The 25239-nt window shown below is 38.4% G+C and overlaps 1 protein-coding gene across 5 annotated transcripts in view; it reads left to right on the top strand.

Moving 5' to 3' along the window:
• LOC124136479 (small conductance calcium-activated potassium channel protein-like) overlaps nt 1-25239 on the top strand; it is a 444627-nt gene that overhangs the window by 268353 nt on the left and 151035 nt on the right. For all 5 annotated transcript variants that reach the window (XM_046502402.2, XM_046502399.2, XM_046502403.2 and 2 more), the window contains 2 exons: nt 8332-8442; nt 9444-9571. In XM_046502402.2, the coding sequence (XP_046358358.1) occupies nt 8332-8442; nt 9444-9571 (239 nt within the window). The remainder of the gene's footprint in view (nt 1-8331; nt 8443-9443; nt 9572-25239) is intronic.

Below are 25239 nucleotides of genomic sequence, written 5' to 3'. Positions count from 1 at the left end.
TGGCTGTAAAGGAGCTGTCCACAAAGAGGGGGTCGGTGATCTGTCGTCTGATCCATACGAGTTGTCAGGCTGCGAAAGGGGCACACCAGGTTCTTCGTAGCGAACAATGAAATATGTACGCCTTGACGAAAGGGGTCAGTCTTAGACACTTTGAGTCGTAAAATGCACCTGGCACGATTTGAATCGAATGTGATGTCTTCTACGCAGATGTTGGCATCGACGTCAAAACTAGATGAGCAGGTAAATTCGCCACAACGTAAAAATCCAAAGAAGGCAATGGTGCACATAGTCTCCATATTCAAGTCATTGTAAGGTCCTAGCACACCCTGTCTTAGGAGAGTGACGATCCGACGGAGAATGTCATACGTAATGGGAAGCCTCTGACTCTTGACGGGAGATTGTAACTTCTTGTATCCTCTCATCAAAGTCTGGATACGGGCGAAGGCACCGGAGGCTGGGGAATCAAACACAGTATGTAATCTGGCTTGCAGGTAAGTATACCTAATACCCGCCAGGTATGTTTTCACTGTTGTATAGGCGAGCTTAAGGACCCCGAAACAGTGGGCCAGAAAGTACTGGAGATAAGTCTCTTGCACTGGAGGCAGGGTGTCGGCTTCCATTGGAAACAGGTACACACGGATCATGAACTTGATGTAGCGCTGCACCCCTGTGGTGTAAGTGTGTCTGGTGCGAGGGGTAATGGCGGCGGACCACAGGGTATTCATATGGATGTTCAAATCCAGATGACTTGTGAACTGGGAGGGCATGGGGTGGCATTCTTCTCTGCTGATGGCGCTAGACTTCGGAATTTCTTGAGCTGCAAACGAGAGAGCGCATCAGCAATGTTGTTATGAATGCCAGGGATATGACGACAAAGTTACCTTTAGCAGCAGTCCAGGTTAGTGTTCTCATTGAAGAGATAATCTGAATACATTTGGATCTGCCTTTCCTAATGATATGAACTGTTGATATATTGTCACAGCGAAAGAGCACGCGTTTTTGTGACCATCTATGTCCCCACAAGATGGCTGCCACAACAATGGGGTATAATTCCAGGAAGGCAAGGCTGTGTTCTACGCTCAATCCACCTAACAGTTTTGAAGGCCATTTGTCGGCAAACCAGGATCCTTGGAAATAACCACCAAAGCCTACATTAGCGGCCGCATCCGTGTATAGTTCCAAGTCACAGTTAGAGGTGGCAGTACAGTCATGGAAGAATGACACTCCATTCCATCTTTCAGGAAGGTGGCCCACATGTGTAGGTCTTGGCGGCAGGCATGGGATAGGTACACATGATGGTGGAGTTTCTTCACTGTCTTAGAAAGGTCGATCAGGTAGGATATGAAGGAACGACCAGGGATAATGACTCTGCATGCATAATTTAGATGCCCCACTAGTGACAGCAGTTCCCGTTTTGTACACTTTTTCCATCGAGAAAACTTGTCGACCATTGCTGAAATTCTGGACAACTTGTCTCGTGGTAGCTTGGCAGTCATTGAAAGCGAGTCGAGGACAATTCCAAGATATTCGATGACTGGAACGGGACCTGCTGACTTATGTTCAGCTAATGGTATTTGGAGTAGCCTAAAGAGTTCACATAAAGTGTTCATGGTTTTCTGGGCATCAGCAGTTGGCGCATCAATGGTGAGGAAGTCGTCAAGGAGGTGGAGAATATGTTTGACGTCATAATTGTTATGCAGAATCCAGCATACTGCTTCTGAGAGGGAGTCGAAAAGTTTTGGGCTTGATCTGCATCCGAATGCCAAACGTGTATAGAAATAGAACTCTCCTTCCCACTTGAATCCAAAGAACGGCCAAAACTTGGGCGCGATGGGTACCTGTTTAAAGGCGTCGGAAATGTCAACCTTGCACACCAAGGCCCCCGGTCCTTCTTCCAGAATAAGAGATATAGCGTTGTCAATGGTCACATAGGACAGGGAGCACAAGTCTTTGTCAATTAGTTCATTTACATTCTGGATGTCTGGCTTGTCGTGTGGGGCTGATAGGTCCAAAATTAGTCTTTTCTTGCTGCTGTACTTGCCTTCAGCTAAACCTAGAGGACTGACTCGATAGATGGGGTAAGGTGACTTGGTGAAAGGTCCCCTTGCCACTTCTGACTGGACCAGTTTTGTGATGGTAGAAGACTCTCGTCGGGCACTTAGGTTGTTGGAACACTCGACAGTTGTAGTTGGCAGAGGAGCGATTAGAGGGTCAAAGCCCAGTGTAAGTCCATTGATTAGGTTGTTGGAGGAAATTTGGTCTGGATGAGATGAAAGTTCATATTTTAAATGAGTCACATTGATAGGTGTTAGGTTAACAGGTCTACATGATAGTAGGGGGGCCAGCCCGTCTGGAGTCGGTCAGGTCTTATTCTTCCTCTCTCTGCAGTTCTGTTTCCCGTGGCTTATGTCTTTACAGATTACACACACATGTTCGAAGTAACAGGTTTGTCGCTGGCAGCCCTGGTCATTAAAATTGTTGCACACTTCTCTGCCGTTGATGCGCACTTTGGGTCGACCTCTGGCGTCAACTTTGCCTTGACGGTAGCTTGTTGAGGTCCTGTCAAACTGCCCGCTTGGATGTCTGATCCTTGGGTCCATGAGATTCGGGCATCCCTCGGAAGTGTGGGTTATGCTCTGGCACGATTGACATGACCTGGCCCTTTGTCCTGTGGAACACATTGTATATATCCTTTTGTCCACCATGTCCCACCTAATAGGCGTTCCTTTCTCTGCATATGCCGCTACACGTGCAGCAGTTTGTGATAATCATAATGATTAGTCTTGCCGGGAAAGAGTTTCGCCAGTCCTACTACAGTTTGTTCGTGGTCATCCAGCTGTGCACGTAGTTCGTGGTTGTTTTAGCAGTACACATTCTTGTATGCAGTGAATGCGATGATGAAGTCTGGTAGTGACAAAGACCTTCCTGGCTTGGTATCTTCGTGTCCCTCTGCTTCACGTTCGCTGATGTCGAGATCTTGCTGTAGTAATAATGCCAAGTTGACGTATTTACCTTGTTTGATTTTGGCTTTGAGGTGGGCTGGAATGGTGTTGATCGGTGGCAGGGAGTCAGAAGGGACGGCCTGTGGCATCTGGAGGGTTGTTGGCTGATGTGTTGTTGTAGAATCCCCTTTTAACGAGTAGATAAGTGCTTTCAGTTCACGCACTTCATCGCGGAGAGACTTGTCATTCGCCATGTTGTTTTCATCCGGGCATCTGGCAGGCATGTCGGAAAGCACGGGGGACATGTCGTTACTGCCGTAAATTGAATCCGTGTCGACCAGAATGTGTGTTCTAGCTGCGTGGGCTAATTCGTTGACAGAAGGTTGTAAACTGCTAGCTGCACTCGTTGATGGCTGGTGATGAAGGTTATCATGTTGAGCCTCGTGTGTCGTATCGTGGGTGTCACTGGTCGCTTCGATTAATCTGCCGCTTGATACATTCTCGTTGTAAAGCTGAAGGAGGAATTTCCGAGTCCACGATGTAGGCACTTTCATTCCCAGCTGTGATAGTCGGTTTCTCAGGTCAGCCGCAGTCAAATACGGGGGGGTTGCCCGGCTAGGTCGACTGGAGCGAGGTGTGAGGTCGCCATCTTGTTTGTTGTGATCTGGGGTCAAAGTTGAGCCGCTGACACTTTTGCCTTTACGAGGTCGTCTAGACGAAAGGGGTTGTTTCCCTCTGCTGGCAGACATGTTGGCCCAGAGTAGGACAATAGGCAACACGATACGGGAATGGATGTCAAAATAACATCGAGATTAAGGCCGATGATGAGAAGCATAAACAAGATGGCTTTGAGAGAAACGAGAACAAGCGGATGGTGAGTGAAGGGTTAAATAGGCTTTAATGAGTGACGTCAGAAGCATAGGTTTGCACATGCGTTGCCGACAAAGTATTGGATTGTGGGATAGGTAAAGTGTAACCTGATCCATAGCAGAAACATGGAGTATGATGTACAAGTGATGACAGTTCATAATAAAATATACGACGTTGTAGGATACTTAAAGCACAAGAAGCTGCAGCTAAGGTACTAGTTGTTTGTGCACAAACTAAAATAATAAATTTGACATTTGATACAAAGAGATGGATTGATAAGGAGGGTGTAACTACCTATGCTTATGGTTATGGCGGTAATACTGTATCGTTGGGAACAATGAGCAACTCTTCTTGTACAAATCCCCTGCCCAGCCCATCTTTAAGATAACAAAGAATTAGGGTGGCAACGATACAGGAAGGTCATGATACGATACGCATCTCGATATTCTGGTCACAATACGATACATATCTCGATATGCAATGATAAAAAAAACAAGACTTAAAGCATGTCAAGATTGAACCTTTCATGATTTTGGAACAGTCAAAATTATTTTATAATAACAAGACTACTGAAGTTGTTCAGCTTCAAAGTGGAACTTTCTCTAACTTTCCTTCAAAACAATTCAAAGTTCAAACACCAGAAAATAAATAATGTACTCCACCAGTGATACAACTTCAAAAAATTTTGATGCAATGGTTGAAGAAATTGTATCTGAACATATTGTTTTATCAGGAATAATATATTCCACTATTGTGTTACCTTAGTTGCAGCCTTTTCTATATATATATATTTAAAATTATAAGAACCACAAGTGTAGCATTTTGGTACTGGTGATTGCTGTCGCTGGATATTTATACGTATGGAACAATTTGACCAGTCACCCTAGGGACTTCCCGTGCTACATGTATTTCGATTGCGATAGCGTTATGTTAACATATATTAGCCAAATTGCCACAAATATGACTTTTAACAAGTCAAAGTATGGCATTTTTAATATATACTGAGTCAAATTAAAAACTTCACATTTTTAAAAGTAATCCCATATATGATATACAACGGACAAATGTATCAGAGAAGGTAATTTTTAATCATTAATGTCCAAAGAAGGAATTTAATTAACGGTGGTAACCATAATTTGTTCCAAGCACCTATGGTATTCGGTAATAACATCAAGAGTTTAAATCATAAGTCCCAAGCACGAGAATCTGATGGCACACAAGTTCAGTAGTGTGTATGGCCACCATGTGGGTTGACAACTGCCACACAACGCCTCCGCATGGACATTGTGATGCTTGTGAACACATGATTGGGAAGACGAGGCCATTGTTGCTGCAAAATAGTGCCAAGATCTTGCAAATTCTGTGGTTTGTTCTGGAGAGTGCGCAGACTTCTGCAAAGAGCATCCCAGACGTGTTTGATGGGATTGAGGTCGGGAGACCTTGACGGCCAGTCCATGAGGTTGACTCCCGCATTCTGAAGGAAATTCCTTATCAAAATTGCTGTGTGGGGTCTGGCATTGTCGTGTTGGAAGATCAAACCGGGTCCATGTGCTGCCATAAATGGCAGAAGTTCTGGTGCCAGTACCTGGTCGCGGTAAGCAGCAGCGTTGAGGTTGCCACGGATGACAAGAAGCCTGGAATGTGCATTGCCACAGAAAGCACCCCACTGCATGACACTTCCGCCTCGAAATCTGTCAACTTCCTGTACACAACACTGGGCGTAACGTTCATGACGGCGCCTCCACACCCTCGCCCTACCATCAGCAAATCGAAGATTAAATCGGGATTCATCACTGAAGACGACTTGATTCCAATTCCTCTAAATCCATCATAAGTGTCACTATGCCCACAATTTACGTTGACGTCTGTGTACTTGAGTCAGAATCGGCCCGCTGTATGGCCGTCATGCTTGAAGGTGAGCAGTTCTCAGAGGGTTTCGAACAGTTTGCGCACTCAGTCTACCCCTAAACAGTTCATTTCTGGTTGATGTAGCTGTCAAAAATCGGTTACGGAGGTGACGTAAGACAATCTGATGATCCTCTGCATGTGACGTCCCACGTGGTCGACCTGGTCGAGGGCGATCAGCGGTGGTACCCGTTTGCTGTAGACGTGTCTGTAAATCATAAACAGTATGTCAACTACAACCAATCGTCCTTGCGACTTCAGCTACGGACGTTCCCATCTGCTACATGCCGATGGCATGTTCACGTTGCACATTTGAAAGGCGTGGCATGACAAATGGCCGTAAAGACTTTTGTTTTCTTGTGTTTTTCTTTTTTTGTTATTGACTGCTAACAAGTATGCCTGAAAACATGTGCGGTATTATGGCCACGTGACCAGTTGCACGTGAAAAACCACTTTTGCCACTATAGTAGTGTGCACACGATTTTGATTGATTCACCTGCACAAAAACGGGTGTTATCTGAAGACAATATGTGGCCATTACTGTTTAAATACACAATAAGGGCCCACAATGATAACTGGTCAAAATGTTACAATTTTAGGATTGTGAAGTTTTTTATTTGGTTCAGTATATGTATCCATTCTCTAGCAGCTAAAGTTCGTTTCAATGCATCAAAAGCGGTAATCTGACCGTGCACAGTGCATAAGCTACTTCTGTTGAATCTTTTGAGGTTAATGGTTCAGCCTCTTTGTATCGACTAGCCACATCTACTACGGTTAAAACATATTTATACGTTTTGCATCTTACCTTATCATGGGGAAGAAACAAGAGGTCAGCCTGATGAACTTCATCCGTTGTAAAAATATCAAACTTCTTCCTCGGTAGATAACACGGGACTGGTAAGTATATTTGCCACATTGCTTGTTTCTTAAACCAATCCTTGGCCACATCTTTATATACCTTAGCCGCAGTGGCTAATTTTTGTATTGCTCCTATACCTTTCCAATATCCTTGCAGGCTATAGTAAATTTTGTCCATTATTAATTAATATTGATGTTTCTTTTAATACGAGTCATGACGATCATTGAATTGCATTGTCCTTTTTGCATAAAAAATTCCTTCTGTAGTAGCAGTATAGGGGGGTAAATCTAGCTCCAGTGGAAGTGAGCCAGAACTGTCATTCCCTATAAAAAATTATATCATATATAAGCATTGATAGGGTTCAGCAATGGTTCAGGTGGTGGTGAGCTAGAGCACTTTTCATTACAATTTAGCGTAGTCTCATGACGATCATTGAATCGCACCCTGGTGTTTGCATAAGTATTTCCCTCTGTAGTAGCAGTAAAGGGGTTGCTCCAGTGGAAGTGAGCTAGAACTGTCATTCCCTAAACTACTCTAGTCTTCAATGTTGTGAAGATTTTGGTGTATTTCAAGCGATATAAACACTGGAAATTTATCGTTATTTTGCACCTGTGAAGCAACACCTTGGGAAAATTCCTCATGCTATGAAAAGAGACTTGAAGTGGGAACTTGAGAGACTGGAATAATGAATAACACCTGCAGATACTCCGACTGTGATTATGAATGAGCCATCAGATCAGTATACATGCATCGGCCTGGAGCCACTTAACCAGACTCTGAAGAGGAGTCATTCCCTCTCCAGGTGATGGAATATAAAACGTTGATGCCAGAGAATAACCAATCTTGATTATCTGATGAAACACATTCCATTGGGCATAAAAGGCAGAATAGTGGCAAAAATTATATGAATATAAATGATGACACCAGGTGTTCACAAACCAGTATCATCCTTCCTGATCTATAAGAAGCCAGACTCAAAATGTTACCTAAAAATGTCTGTTTCACATTGTTTTTGAGGAGGAATCTAGCTACCTCAAAATGTTTGAAACTTTGGCTGCAGTTATCATTTAGCACCTGAAATTGTTCAGTTGTGTGTAGACTAGGCACTTCAAGACTTACATGGATCATTCAAGTAACCAATGACATCTTGATCATTGGAGAAAGCAAGACGAAAGGAACAGCAATTGCAGATCATTTCTCCTGCTTGGGGTAATTATTCAATCTAAAATTGGTTGTAAGTTCAGACCTAATGTGGTGAATGTATTGCATGGCAACCATGGCAGTAAGTGTTTGGTAAAGGAAAAAACAGTTGAACAAGTTTGAGCAAGTTGTGCAGGGACAGCAGGTCAGCATTTTGGCTGATTTGTGTTTCAGTTAACCTTTGCCGGTCAAAGGCAGAATACTCATTGCTGTGTCAGTAGATGCAAGGGCAAGGGACCTACACCAATGAGGGATCTGCACTGATTGGGACTCTCAAATCTAATTTCCAAGAGCTGCAAGGTGCAGAAAGATGAAACTTTGTTTGATTGATAATGGCTAAAAGAAAATTCAAGGTTTTTGTAGGCATTGATGCGAAAATAATTGTTTCTTTCCTGTCCATTGCATGAATTTTGCAAAGGTGGTGTGGATATTTGAAGTTTCTTATATTTTTTCTTCCTAATTCTGGTGAGCTACAGATCCTGTGGCCCTATTCTATATTACAATGATCTCTTTCACGTTATCAAAGAGTTATACCAAACTATTCTTCTCTTCCAGGGTGCTGGATGCACAGCACTTGTTGTTGCTGTCATTGCAAGAAAGCTTGAACTGAGCAGAGCAGAGAAACATGTTCATAATTTCATGATGGATACTCAGCTTACAAAGAGGGTAAGACTCTTTCATATATCCCTTCTTAATTAGCTAAAATGGTGTTTTTTCCCCCTGCTGATAACTTCTGCACAAATTGATTGTTTTTTATGGCCAACACATTTAGTCAGTGTGAGTGAGTGAGTTGGGTTTAATGCCGCTTTTAACAGTATTCCAGTTATATTGCGACGTGTCAGCTTAATGTGGGAGGAAAGCCCGAAGTGATGCAGGTCTCAGAAGTTTTCCACTTTGACAGTATGAAGGAAGTCAAAGGTATGCATGGTGCTGACAAACCTAAAGACAATAATCAAGGTGAATCTGGGATTCAAACCCACATACATACTTTTCTGGCATGCCTAAGGGATGCAGTTCTACACAGCAAAGTCTGGTTTTTGACAACATGACCAGCTGTGACCCCCAACAATAACTTCGTACATATCAGGCTTAGGGTGCAGTTGTTTAAGGTCAAGATCTGTGCAACCACAAATGACACCAGCAGTGACACTAATGATGACTCACAATCTCATTGCTTTTCATAAGAAGTAATATATTAGGAACCCAAGGGGATTCCAAATTAGTAGGATCCCTTGCAGCTGACACTGGTTGTGAGAGGTGACTCAGTGGATTGGGTGGTCCTGCTTGGTGAGTTGGTTGATGACGAGTCAGTGTGCCCCGGTGGATTGTTGCATATAATATCAATCACTGTATTGTCTGTTCAACTATGATCTTGTACCTCTTTTTATCCCCTGTCACATAAGATGTTTGAGTTAAGTCTTAGTCCTCAGTATTTATGCAGAAAATATTTAATATCAATGCTGGCATTCTTTGTTAAGTGGCAGTCTTTCTTGCCTGTTAAACTGTTGACTATATATCCAGGTGAGCTACACTGCTGTGGCACTATGTTATCTTACTTAGAATGTACCTGGTGAGCAACGCCTTCTTGCCTCGAATTGTTCTCCATGTATCTATTGCATCATACAGTTGATATGCTAATTGATTATTTTGTTTACTGTCTTTTATAGCTAAAGAATGCTGCAGCCAATGTACTTCGTGAAACTTGGTTAATTTACAAATACACCAAATTGGTGAAAAAAGTGAATGGCAGTCGTGTGAGGTCACATCAAAGAAAGTTTCTCCAGGCAATTCACAGGTATTTGACCTTACAAACTCAGTTGTTGTCTGTGTGTTTGTTAACATTCTCAAAATAGAGCAACCTGCTCCTGCTAATTTTGAGTTTCTAATCATCTGGTCCACAGGTCCAAGTGAACAGTCACCTCATCTCAGTGGAATCCTACCTCCAATCAAACTTTATTAGATCAATTGATCATGATATGAATATTTCCAGGTAGAATATTTAAAATCTCTTCAAACAGTAATTCTACCATGGCAAAGAAGAATGCTTGATTCTGGTAGGTCAAAATAAAATTAAAAGCAGGTATATAGCATATTAATATGCCCTTTCACACAAAAAACATGTAACCGTTGTTGTGTTTGCCGATAGTAGAGTAGGCAATCTACTGGCCAAATAATCACAAAGAGCTGTGGGGAGGGTGAGGCTAATGACGTTTATTTTATTGGTAGGTACAAATGTACATACATATTTAATTCAGCCTGAAACAATGAAAGTACAATATAAGCAAATATAACATAGAAATAAATAAATACAATCCGTTATAGTTACTCTTTACATTTCTAAAATATCACTTCCATAAATGAATAACACTTAATTTACATTACACAATACATCAGACGTATCCGTACAATTCATCAATACACAGATACAAAATATATTAATATGACAATAAAGTGATATTGAACATACTGTATGTAACTTTGGTAAGAACTACAAATAATGAAAGATAGAATATTTATACAATATCTAAGATGACATTACATACCAGATAGGTGAAACCTGTACTGGTAATACCGGTAACAATGATTGCACGGTGAACGTTTCCACTGACAAATCTACATAATAAAGAAATACAAATGCAGAATACTATATGCAAGTGATATCCTATGGTAAAATAGTGTATAAAAATATATAGTACAACAGCCACTAATATCAGTGAGTGAGTATGGTTTTACACCGCTTTCAGCAATATTCCAGCAATATCACGGCAGGGGACATAAGAAATGGGCTTCACACATTGTACCCCACTCATATCAGACATACAACACTTATACACCTGCACTTACCAACATACATCAAGCATACAGACATACATTTACTTTCCATTACTGTACAGAGGGGTTTATTATACTTAGTTTATATATATATATCCCAGGCAAAAATAACACTGCAGTATTACAGTAGTAACTACAGTGCAAATACTGCAGTCTCTGGAGTTGTTCTGAAGTGAAGTAACTGAAGTAACAGTACCAACTACAGTTGAAAATTAATAAGTAAAACCATAGTTTTTACATAGTTACTACTACATTACCACCACAGTTCTACTACACCCGATCCACTATAGTCAACTACAGTAAATTGAGACTTTTTTTGCCTTACTATGGTTTTTACTACTGTTTTACTATAGTTAAACTACACTGGAAGCATAGTTATCATATTGTAGTCCTGTAGTTAAACTACACTGAAAAGCACAGTTATACTATTGTTGAACTATAGTGTTTAAACATAGTTACTACTACACTCGATCCACTATAGTCAACTACAGTACATTGAGACGTTTTTTGCCTTACTATGGTTTTTACTACTGTAATAAAACTACACTGGAAGCATAGTTATCATATTGAAGTACTGTAGTTAAACTACACTGGAGGCACAGTTATTATATTGTAGTATTATAGTTCATGTAGTACAATCTGTTTTCTGAACCACAGGGCCGCTAATGTAGTAAAATAGTGCAATGCTGTGTTGACAGGGTTTGCATAGCAGTTAGGGGTACACCGAGGTACACAGTAGAATTTCATACACTGGTATACACATTTAAACAGCCTCCCTCAATGTAAACCGAAACCACTATGTGAACTGCATCAATGGAAACAGGGACTTAAGCTACTGAGTATCATGAGAGTCATTAATAATTAATATGCGTGCCCAAATCAGCCCACCCCCATCATCCCGAAACAAAGCCATTTCATTTAACCATCAAAATGCAACAACAACAAAGAACACCCTGAATGTATTTATTATTTTACTTCCTTTTTGAAACTTGACATGAAAGTAACGTTTCAGTACTGGTTTATAACATGGACAGAATACACCAGAGAGTAAAACAAAAATCAAATTCACATCTCATATATTCAAACTCAAAGTCAGCTCTTCAGATTAATAGAACCATGATTAAAATTATAATTGGACTGGTCAAGAATAGTTTTTATGTTATTTGTCCACTGTGAACGACACATTGTATTGTTTAAATAAAAATGAACCAGAGGACCAAAAACAAGTGTTCTGTTTTTGTTACAAAACAGTTAAAATAAACCACTTTGTAACTGTGTTGTCTTTTATTAATAGATGATCCAAATAATCAGCGAGTTATTGCCTTACACAGCTTGAGCAATTTTGCAGCTATTCACGGCGACCTCAGAGTATTTCGTTAAACACATGTACTGTTACATGTACACTGTGATAAATCAAATTTATTTCTGAACTGAAGTAAAAATTTAACAATGTGATTTTATCTTAGAAATAATGCCACATTATTTACCAAACAGTCAATTTCAGGTATAAATCTTGTACATGTATTAGGCTGAAGACATACGCTCTAACCACTGAGCTAACCTGAGTAGACCTTCCAAAACATGCCCACATCAATAACAAGTTTGGAACCATGAAAAAAACATTGAGGAAAATGATTGAACTTTAAAATAAGAGTAGTCTTGGTTACATGAAAATTTTCCAACATGGGTTACTTTACCTTCACAGTCAAGCCATATTTGGCCAATATTTAACTTTTTCACACCTTTCTAGACCACTTTAGACTCTTATTGACAATATTTTATCTTATGGTGCAGCATGATGGCATTTACATGATTTTCCATCTGGTTTTTGTAAATACTTGTCTTAAATCATGCAGCAATCACAAAAACACAGTCTTACTGGCAAATAGTTTGAACTTGAGTCTCCATCAACCGATCTGTGATCCAATAGAAAATCAGATCAGATCCTTGAAATATCAATAGAAAATCGGAGCTTACTCAGCTAAACATACAAGTCCAAATCTCTAAAAAAAAAATTAACTCCAGTACTTTGCACTTAAATAAAGTGATCATCACAGAAAATCGGATGATGTTTAATCAGGATCATATCCAGCCAGTTCAGCATCACTAAAAGGACGCCTTACTCAGCTAAACATACAAGTCCATATCTCCAACAAAAATATAAACCTTAAAATAATGAATCTTACAGAAACAATCAAGTTTTGTCATAAAAATCAAAATGATGCCACACCTGGAAATCTGTCAGAAAAATGACAACTACACTCCGGTTTGAATAATAGTGTAACTATAGACTCCACTATATTGACTAAATTCCAAATATAAAACTTCGGAACCGTAAATATAGCTGAACTTCCTACAAATAATTAAATTTGTTTTAGACCAGGCATGCCATATTCAAACAAGTATAAGTATATATATCCCTGCTGGGGATAATAAATGAGAAATAGCACCCATTAGTGGATATGCTGGCTCATCGGGAACAATTGTTTAACTTTGACTTAATGGTGTTTTTGATCTTCTCATCTCGAATCACATCATAAGGAAAACGCTGTCTGACTGCATCTGCAGGAAAGAAATATATATGTTACTGAAAAGAAAGTACGCATGCTCCTTATGTTAGCTACACAGAGCTACAGGTTACCAATTAATTATCCCATAGTAAACTTCCAATAGAATTGTGAACTTAAAATGATTTCAGCTTTATTTTCATACAGTTATTTAAGTGCTGCAGTTGACAATCACTCCAAAGGCCGAATCATTTAAGTTTTATTATAAGTTTACTATGGAACACTCCTAGTTTTGTTTAGTGAGTACAGGGAACATAATGCAATCCATAATTGGGCATGTTAACATGGTCACATGGTGGTATCAATAATACTTGTTTTCTTAAATACTTCATATGCCCCTAATGAGACGTATCGATAAACTGAACATACTTTGACTTAAGAAAGAGAAACATTACTGTTTTGAAGATCATGTTAACATTGTAACTGAAAATATCAACACAAAAAGACCAGATACAATTTGACGAATTTCACCCATTTTCAAAAGCCACAATTTGTAAAAAATAGTTCAAATTGGGATTTCATACTTCTTAGAAAAGAGGGCACTTACAAAAGTTCACTGAATTTTGTCTAGAGTTTTTCAGATGAAGCTATACACCCTATAAGGGTTGAATATCGGCAAAATGTGGGCAATTTCATCTATGTTCAACTTCAAAAGTCCCTACAATCTGAGGACCGATAAGGGTAACACTATATGACCAAGCAATATATGGTGGGGATATAAAAATTGTAACAGAACTGAGAAAAAATAATGGTGAATACTTACAGCGAACACACATAAAGGTATCATTCGGCATTGCAGGCTTTGGTGACTTTTCCCGACTGTTAGGATGACTACTACGGATACCTTTGAAACTGTGGTTTCGGAGATAGTGTTTTCCGAACTTTGAAAGTAATAGGTCGCCCACAAACCTAGAGGGGTCTGTGACCAAGACTCTATTTACTGCAACCTGCAACAGTTTAAAAAAGTCATGAGTAACATTACTTATGCACGACATAATAATCTGTGGGACAAAATAACAGTAAACTATTTTCATTGATTGATTACCTTACCGACCTCTTTTCAATGTGATATGAGCTCTTTCAGTAACAAGGGTAGATGTTCTTATTTTGTAGTGAAAGTGAAGCCCTTTCCAAGATTTACTAGGAAAAAGAACATACTTTCTTTTCTAATGACCTCAATGTGAACTTTACAATGCAATATTCTAAAACAACTGTTGGTCTCTGTATCAATCTATAAACTATTGCAACATAAACTACAGAAAAGCAGTAGTTCATTACTTCCCAGTCCCTATCAAAAGAGGGCGGTCGAAAGGGTACTTCGGGAGATTCTGAAGGTGACCGTGAAACTGCAGGTCTTGGAGAGGTTGGAGACGAAGATGATGACGAAGCAACACTGGGGGGCCTAGAAGCAGCATATTTAGCAAACGGCATTCTGATAGGGGAGTCAACCTTCTTTTCTTCTAGCAGTTCTTTGAGCTTGCGCACAATTGATGGAACAACTGAAGTTACAAGAAGAAAGATTCATCAGGTGAGTTTACATTTCTGTAATTTTGTCATACAGGTATTATACAGGTATTATATTTGTTGCAATACAAAAACTAAGTGTCAAAATCCAGGCATTTTTCAAAGCCATCATTTAATTTTAAAGGATCTGTTTGCATGTCATTTATGTAAATTGATAAACCAACATAGCGACATAGTCAGCCATATCCCCCGCAACCGCTCATTGTCAAGGGTCAGATAATTATTATCCTGAAACATACAATTTTCGGAACAGTCTTGGCATATTTTACTGACACAAAGATGTACAGACACCAGTTATAATGCCATCCATAATAACTGTTAAACATTGCTGTAGGGGCAAAATTAGGTCAAATAATTGGGAAATCATGCTCTGGAATGAACATATCACTGTACTTCAATTTTTGTAGATCTTTGCCTCCAAAAACAAAAATATACCTTTCTGATCTGCTTAATTGTTCTGCATGATACACCTTCATGGTATGGTACATATGTGTATCAAATTTGAAGTTATGCTCCGGACAGCAAGACTTTGTTCTTGTCCGTTTCATTCCGATTAATGTGAGGACAATACTGTCCATTTACAACATGTGCAACCAGACAGTAATATCTCATCGTAGATGAAATTAAATATATGTTGGTATGGTATACTGTGGACAGAATTTAAATACACCGTTTATATGATAATCAAATGCTATTAAGCATCTTTCTAGCAAAACTCCCCAAATTCAAGAACTTTTTAAGCCTGTGGAAATTCTTTGAAATCTACATGTCAAGTTCATCACTGAAAACTTCTATTTAACATTTTGTTTGATTTTCCCCTTCAAACTTTGCATTTAAAATCAAACATCACACATTACCAGTGATAATCTCAAGCTTGGCATGAGCTTCTTCCAGTTCTTCTCTAAGAAGGGAATTTTCAGCTTTCAGTTCACTGATTATATTACTTTTCTGCAACTTTTCTGGTGAATGGTTAATCTGCAAAATAGTGTGTTTCATAAAAACATAATCATATTACTTCACAAAATAATCAAAGATGGTGAGCACAGTTCACTTTTACCTCAGACCTGACTTGTTTATTTTACTGAAATTTCCATAGATCTGATTTCTGTATTGGCCATGTACATTACATACAAAAGCTTGTAAGACTAAAAAAATTATTCAATCATACCGGACTCTCTATTTCTTTTGGTTTTCTTTTTCTTTTCTCATTCAAAGTCTCAAGCATTTGAGTGGATAAAATAATAAGAATAAATCAAAATATGACTAGATAAGTATTTGTGGGACACCACAAATAAGGAGCAGCCCATTACCCCGCCTTCCTAATGATGCCAATTTCAATGTAAGATAACATCAGTATTACTTTCGCTGTAGAATGAAAGGTATTACTTTTTCAAGTAAAAAAAATTGAACATAATAACAGCAAAGAAACTTTGAAATTTTCATTCATCTAATAAAATAATGTTACTCGTGACCTTGACCTTGAAGCTAAAGCCCCAAACTTTTGTAAAAACAAGGGCCTGCCTCATCGATGAAGCATGCAAAGTTTGATAAATTACAATAATTTCATGAGTTTTGCTAAATAGCTTTTTATGTTCAGAAGACATGAAGGTATTCCATAAATTTCTAAATGATCCTTTCAGTATCCCAATGGACATCAAGTCAAAGTTTTTAGATAAATCCCTGCAAAGAAACCGAAATTGTCTTTATACCTCATTGCTTTCCTCCTTCAGGACCCTTTGTTTTAAACGCAGTAAGACCCTTGCAGATCCATCAGATGCCTGAAATGATAATGGAAGTATAAAACCATTCTTGGCAAGTGATCTGGGGTTTAAGAATGTTTTCACCAGCATGCCCAGATTCACCACACCATGTGATACTGTTTTCAACCACCATGAAAACAACATACATGTTAAAAACCATTTGGGTTACAAACACAAACCCCTTTAAAAACTTTGCTGTCATACCTTATTTAATTCCTTCTTTTGTCAGTCTTTTATTTCCTCTCCTTTTTTACAAAGTGAACATATAAATTGAAGATAACATAGGGAGGGATTTCTAAGAACATACTAATCTGTGAATAAAATATGTCTAAATCAAACCAACTGTAAAAGCAGAAACAGCTAAATTCAATCAGCAATAATCCTTGGCTGAAATAAAGAAAAATGAGCACAAGAGTCATCAGAAAGATGACATATCCCCCCTGACATATTAATTGACACCAAATAATTAACAATCTCAGTTATGCACTTTGTTTTTTAGAGGTTCAAATGATTTTACTGTTACATGGTTAATAGCACCGAAACCCCAAACCCAAATGTTTCCATGAAAACAGAAACATATAAAGTCTGAAATAACCCAAAATAGTTTATATTTTTAGGAAGTTTCATGATAAAAAAAAAGACTACATAGTTTGCAATTTCTGCTCCGAAAACAAAGTTCGCCCCCAATTGATTTGAACCTGTTTCCACAGAAAGTAAAGAAATATAATTTGAGAAATCCCAAAACAGCAAAAGACAAAGGTTCACTTATGAGTTGATAACTGTACCAAGTTGAGAAACATTGCAAGTTTGTTTAGTTTACTCCAAAAAAACAACAAAACCCATCCCCCACTTAATTCTATATCCAACATATTTCCATGAAACTGGAAAGAAAATCTGAAAAATTCCAAAATACCAAAAGTCACCAGTTCTCTATTTGAAAACTGTGCAAACTTTTGTGAAATAATATTCAATACTTTTTGAATTCTACTTCGGAAACTAACCCCAACCCCCATCTAGTCTATGCCAATCTTTGTTTCCATAAAAACGAAAAAAAAATAAAAATTCTAAAAATTCCAAAAAAGGGCACCACTTCAGTACCTGAATGATTTCCAATTTCCCAAGCTTCGCTAAAAAATATTGAATGGTTCTCAAGTTCTGGCTTGGAAAAGAAAATGATTACAGATGGACGGACAGACAAGACTGGCCGATCACTATATACCCCTGCATTATAAAATTTATATGCCAGGGGGATAACATTTTTTCCTTTTGTAATACCTCTAGTTTGTCCCCATGTCTGTTTGTTTTCGTTTTAGAAAACTTGGTGATGCTACTGGCCTGGGATGCACTCTTGTCATTTCTCTGCTTGTCTTCAGGCAATGAGTCTGTATCATCGGACGTCTGATAAGACAAAATTAATGTTTGTCAATGCCATAAGTATTCTGCAACAAGCGAAATAGTCAGCCATATCCCCCGCAACTGCTCATTGTCAAGGGTCAGATAATTATTATCATGAAACGCAAATTTAGAAGATATTTGCCAGACAGGAATCCTGATGGACGAGCTCACCTCATTTTAATACCCTCTGCAACGTTGTTGTGGGGGATAACAAGTAGGACTGTCGTAAGACATGATGACATTAATGCCTAAAGTAAACAAAAGAAGTAAAATCAAACTGATCTCAGTGTTTTCAAACTAACACAATGAATTTTTTCTTTCGTTATACCTCTAGTTCGTCCCCATGTCTGGTAGTTTTCTTCTTAGAAAACTTGGTGATGCTACTGGCCTGGGATGCACTCTTGTCAATTCTCCGCTTGTCTTCTGGCGACAAGTCTGTACCATCGGACGTCTGATAAGATAAAATTAATGTATAACAATGCCATAAGTATTCTGAAACATGAAGGACTGTCTTAAGACAACATGACATTAATGCCTAAAGTAAACTTAACGAAAGAGGTCACTGTTGTAAACAAGGGAAATAAAATCAAACTGATCTCAGTGTTTTAAAACTAACACAATGAATTTTTTCTTTTGTAATACCTCTAGTTCTTCCCCAAGTCTGGTAGTTTTCTTCTTTCCCCTTGTGATACTACTGCTGCTCTGGATTTCCACAGGTGAATCCACTCTCAGATTACTCTTGGATTCTTCAGCTGGCACATCCAAACCAGATGACTTCTATTAAAATAGAATCGATAATTAAATGTCACAAGTGTTTTGCAACAAGTAGGACTGTCATAAGACATGATGACATAAATGCCTCAAGTAAACAAAAGAGGTCGCTGTTAAAAACAAGGGGGAAAAATCAAACTAATTTCAGCGTTTTCAAAATAACACAATGAATTTTTTCTTTTGTAATACCTCTAGTTCTTCCCCAAGTCTGGTAGTTTTCTTCTTTCCCCTTGTGATACTACTGCTGCTCTGGATTTCCACAGGTGAATCCACTCTCAGATTACTCTTGGATTCTTCAGCTGGCACATCCAAACCAGATGACTTCTATGAAATTAGAATCGATAATGTTCATTAATGCCAAAAGTATTCTGCAACAAAATGACATTAATGCCTCAAGTAAACAAAAGAAGTTACTGTTGAAAAAACCCAAATAATTCTCAAATAGCAAAATAAACTGAGAAAATATTGAACAATTTTTAAGTTATGCTCTGGAAACAAAACCTACGTTCAACTGAACTCAATAGAAGTCCAACTTCTTGCCATAGAAACGTAAAATATGATCTCTTTTAAAAATTCCCAAACAGCCAAAGGCACTAGTCTAGCATGTGCCAGCATGTGCCTGACAGACATACAATGTTTGGCAAGAAAATATTCAACTGTTTGTAATTTATGCTTCTAAAATGAATCAACCCTTATAGAAACAAAGTTCCAATTGTTGCCATGGAAATGTTAAATCTCTGAAATTCTTCAGTAGCAAATTGCACTAGTTCAGTACATGCCTGACAGACGTGCAAAGTGTGGTAAAAAAAATATTTAATGGTTTGAGAGTAATACTCCTAAAATGACACCTACCTAGAGAATCTAAGTCCAATGTGTTGTCATGGTAACGTAAAAAGAAATATTTAAATTTCTATAATTCCTAAATAGCAAAAGGCACTAGTTCAATATCTAGTTGATATCTGTGCACTATTTTGTGTAGAAATATTGAACATTTTTTTATTTCTGCTTCGGAAACAGACCCCACCCACATAGTGAGCCTTTATCCAACCTGTTTTCATGAAAATTGGAAAAGATAAAAATTCCAAAATAGCAAAAGGAATAACTACACCACTTGGGTGATGCACATGCAAAGTTTCATGAAGAAATGTTTAATGTTTTTTTAGTTCTGCATGTTCTGCTCCGCAAATGATCTGGACAGTTGGACGGACATGCCCATGGTTATATCCCCCCGCATAAGATGTCCGGGGATAAAAATGCACTTGTAAATAAATAAATGTATTATCACCTCATCGTATGCCAAGTCAAAACGCTGTTGTTTCTGCAGCTTTTTTCCTAGTCCATCCAAGTACTTATGGTCATCTGTAAAAAATAAATTCATTGTAATTTCACTCTTAGACTGTGAAAGGAATATAAAATACATATAGACGGAATGGGTTTGTTAATAATTTAATTATGCATTCAAAATCAATTCAACTGAAACTTTGTGCAAAACTGTTGTGTTTGTCAAGAACAATTATTCCATTTTTTTTAGTCTTGTTCAACAGTAAATGACTTTCTGTTCTACTTGTCATGGATGTCAGAAAAAATAAATAATATATATACGTACTTTAACACGTCTGTTAATGTTAAAAGACCGGATGAAAGTTAAACCTGGTTTTGCTTAGTGGCAATAAGGTGACTTCCGAAAAAAGACTGATTACTCAAATTATAAAATTTCAAACAAATTATTGAACATCAGTTATCCATATTTAAATGTTTCCTTCTTTGATATAATACAAATTTGACCACTGATAGTTAGTAACTATGAATGAGCAAGCAATATATTTCGTTGCCCTGCGCAGGATCAGCCGACACTTCCTGCGATCATGAAAACATGGGGTTTGCCCTTGATTCGTGTGCGATGTCGCAAATTCTACTCATATAAATGCTTGAAAATTGTAATAATGCCTACACACCAGATGCAATGTAAATATTTTATCAAAAAGGATTTTGATTTTGTCACAGTTTTGCGAACAAAATCATTTCTATCAGGCGTAGAATTAGCTGGCAGCACTGTACAGTACAAGAATCATGTACGATGTTACGGTGCTATGTCCATGAGTCCATGGTTTCGCCGAAATCATTTATAAACACCGAAAGGCCAAAAAAATGCTTTTATCTTCCGACAAGATGACAATAACTGTGTTCATAAACACGACTTACATCTCATTATATAGGCAATTTATCTTATGTCCCTCGATGTCCGCCACTGACAAGTTTTCCTCATCTCTGAACATGTAATTTAGCTCGACTTGAACATGTTTTTACCTTAGATATTTAACTTTCTTTTAATAATAACGACTGAGAAATGTGATTTTACAAAATTTGGTTCGACTACTTATTCTGGTTTAAGACTTAGATGAAGACTAAATTATTAGTTACGAAGGTCATTCTTACCAGAAACTTCGATAACCTTTGCAGGGCACCTCAGAATCTTCGGGGCGCCTCCTCCTTTCCTCTCCGGCCAGTTAACCGTAACTTTGCCTCTTTTACCGCCCCAACCCTCAACCATTTGGCTTTTTACCACCCCGAAACGACGTTCGTCGACAAACAAACAAAGCAGAAACTTTGCCATTACTTGACCACAAGTCTTCGCGAATTCGCGCCTTCCAAAAGAAAAGTAGATGATACGCATGCGCAAACTTTATTTCCGTTTCCGTTTCCATTTCCAAAATGTACGATGCTGCGACTGATGTTCGTAGGCCTAATACTTATAGTTTTGACAGTGCTTTTCTCAAAGCCAAAGGGGCCCTACAAAAAGTATCTTCACAGACACCGGAGCAAAACAAATTCTCAAGAAGTTCCATACTCTACATTTTATCGGCTTAGGCATGAGGAAGTAAGTCTCCCCAGAGCTGCTTACGAAGTCAGCGTACCACTACGTACAGGATATGCTACTTTTTATTTTTATGTGATGAAAACTAGATACTAGTCTAGTAAATAGTTCTAGCTGTGTTCAACTAAATATTGGAACAAAAAGTGTCATAAACAAAAGTTTAGCCAATGACTTATTAGAGTCCCTCACGTTTGGATGTGGATGGCAGAATACAACTTATACATTAATTAGCTATAAGCCTATTTTCTATTGCATCCCATCGCAAATAGTCATATTATATATATGTTGACCAAACCACAGACACCTTAAAAAGTGATTCATCACAGATTGAATATTTTCAACATTAAAAAACAAAATAAGAATAATATTTCCTTGAAATTCAACAGTCTATTAAAAGTATTTACATAGGGAACTGATCAAACAGACCCATGTACAAATAAACCGAAATTTAATAAATCAATACATGGCCAGAAATAGGTCCAATACAACACTAATAAAGTCTCAAACCACTGGTGTCAGATTGAATACTTAAAATGTTTCGTCTTATGTCTACATTACTATTCAATGTATGTATTGCCAACATTATTCATTGTATTGGACCCAAATTAAGTGCCTCAATCTTAACCTATAAACAAAACACACCAATAAGTACCAAATTTAAGGGATGTGAAATCTCTGCGGAAACGCGGAAAATCGCGTTTTTTAAAACTGTAGTCCTCGGAAAAAATCATCTTCCGCGTAAAAATATAATCAATGATAAAAAAAAACACTCTGAAAAATGTTATCGAAAACCGGACAACCGTCGCGGATTGTCCTGTTTTCGATCAGAGCTTTCAGCATCATAGGTTTTAGGACATCATACCTTTTCTATCACAAATATTTGCACTATAACATGGATGTTGGATCACACGGTGATATATGTTGCATTAATGTCTTATGTTTGCAATGGATTTTTTTTCACCAAAAGCTAAGTTTTTATCGATATGCTTCAACATGGGGAAAGGGTCAGACATTGCACGCTTGTGACAGTTGTCCTTGTGTCTGGGGGATGGGGGGTGAAGTATATGGCACTATTGCCCCCAGACCTGGCGGGTAGCCAGGTTTGCGGAAGCTATGGCCGATTTTTTAAAAGTACTGATTTAACTTCGAAATTTTACTGCATCCGCCATCTTTGTTGACTTTTGCCATTGACTTTTCTTGGTGTGAGTGTTGTCCAAACTGCACAAAATTGCTTAAAATGCAATCAAATGTTTAGATAATTTCCCCGAGACCCCCCAAAACTTTTCCTCTTTTTTTGTTGTGAAAACCTGCTCACATCCCTGTAATATTTTAAAGGTCCAATACATGTCCATTAGCTCACAAAACTACATTCATTCACACCAAAAAAAAAACCCTCAGTATTTCTTCCCACTCTGCTGGAAATTGAACCAGGGTTTTACCGAACACGGAATTCTGCGTCCTATATAAGCACATGTGTAGATTGGACTCAGAAAATACTATTTTATCAAAACAAGTTCTTTGTAACAACAAACTGACAATTTTATAGTCATTTCACAGCAAAAGTTTATTGATTTACACATTTGGTCAGTCTAGCCCTAGATTTTCGAACACCGCAACAACAATGATTAAATGAGCATGTTAAATTACTACTTATTTGCAGATTTATAAAGATAATTTCAAAACAATTACTTGACTGGACCCTCTTTTATCTTGCATGGACCCTTAAAATTCGATTTTTGTGGTTCAGAGACCCCCACAATTTCAAGTCAAGGTAAATCAAGTGGTTCAGGCTTGGTTAGGCAGTGGTGAGCTTGGGATGGCAATTTTAGTGTATTTCAGTGATAAAACTGATGGTAGTTTGCTGAAGTGAATAATGATCAGGAAATGAGTTATATGGCATGAGGAAGTAAGTCACATTCAAACAGTCACGCTTTATATAAATAAAAATCCTTTTTACTGAATAAGTAAAACACACATTTAATTATCCCCCTACCCAACAAAGTTGGCGGGGGATATTGAAATGGCTTCCATGTGTCCATGCATCGGTACGTTTCAAGAGCATCACTTAAAAAATGTGTAATATTTCTCTACCAACTTTTCGTGTACATAGCAGACTCGTGCTGAACTGGTGCCTTCTGCTATTCCAGAATTTTTACAATGTGTTAATGTTTCCATGGCTGCTATTTGACTTGAGCTTAAAGATACCATTGGTTAGTTTACCTGGTTTGGGACCATAACATGTTAATATGGGCAGGGGATATGGATGACTTTGTTGACTATGTACTTGTTTTTTGTTGGTATTGACATGGCCGAATCAAAATAACTTTCAAAATACACTATATACATGTAACCAACTTTATCCGCTGGTGTATTTTAAGTTAGACAGAGGAGTGTGTCATCCTTTCATGATACCTTTTTCTATGTATTATATATCGCAGTAAAAACTAAAACGATTCATTTTGTGTAGATTATATAAAAGATCATGTAGTTCGGTACAGTCTTTAATTTTTTAACACACACATGTGCATATACATCTTGTCTTAGTAATCCACTTTCTTCTGACAGAATGTGTTAATAAAGTCTTGTTTTTCATATCCAGAGTAATACACTGAGAAGACTGTCAGAAGGGGAGGACAATAATGTTCATACAGCTGCTGCAATTGTTAGTACACTGTTTAAAGGGGAGGAGGATGACACGGTACATACAGATGATCAAGATGATGGTAGTCCATCTAGAGCGGAGGAGTATGATACGGTACATACAGATGATGGTAGTCAATCTAGAGGGGAGGAGGATGAGATGATTCATACAGATGATCAAGATCATGGTAGTCCATCTAGAGCAGAGGAGGATGACATGGTTCATACAGATGATGGTAGTCTATCTAGAGCAGAGGAGGATGACACGGTACATACAGATGATCAAGATGATGGTAGTCCATCTAGAGCAGAGGAGGATGACATGGTTCATACAGATGATGGTAGTCCATCTAGAGCAGAGGAGGATGACACGGTTCATACAGATGATGGTAGTCTATCTAGAGCAGAGGAGGATGACACGGTTCATACAGATGATGGTAGTCCATCTAGAGCAGAGGAGGATGACACGGTTCATACAGATGATGGTAGTCTATCTAGAGCAGAGGAGGATGACACGGTTCATACAGATGATGGTAGTCTATCTAGAGCAGAGGAGGATGACACGGTTCATACAGATGATGGTAGTCCATCTAGAGCAGAGGAGGATGACATGGTTCATACAGATGATGGTAGTCTATCTAGAGCAGAGGAGGATGACACGGTTCATACAGATGATGGTAGTCCATCTAGAGCAGAGGAGGATGACATGGTTCATACAGATGATGGTAGTCTATCTAGAGCAGAGGAGGATGACATGGTTCATACAGATGATGGTAGTCTATCTAGAGCAGAGGAGGATGACATGGTTCATACAGATGATGGTAGTCTATCTAGAGGGGAGGAGGATGACACGGTACATACAGATGATGGTAGTCCATCTAGAGCAGAGGAGGATGACATGGTTCATACAGATGATGGTAGTCTATCTAGAGCAGAGGAGGATGACACGGTACATACAGATGATCAAGATGATGGTAGTCCATCTAGAGCAGAGGAGGATGACATGGTTCATACAGATGATGGTAGTCTATCTAGAGCAGAGGAGGATGACACGGTTCATACAGATGATGGTAGTCCATCTAGAGCAGAGGAGGATGAC

The sequence above is a fragment of the Haliotis rufescens genome, unplaced genomic scaffold (assembly GCF_023055435.1).
Source record: "Haliotis rufescens isolate VD_foot unplaced genomic scaffold, xgHalRufe1.0.p SCAF_1, whole genome shotgun sequence".
NCBI lineage: Eukaryota > Metazoa > Mollusca > Gastropoda > Lepetellida > Haliotidae > Haliotis > Haliotis rufescens.
This window is presented reverse-complemented; position numbering and strand designations above follow the sequence as displayed.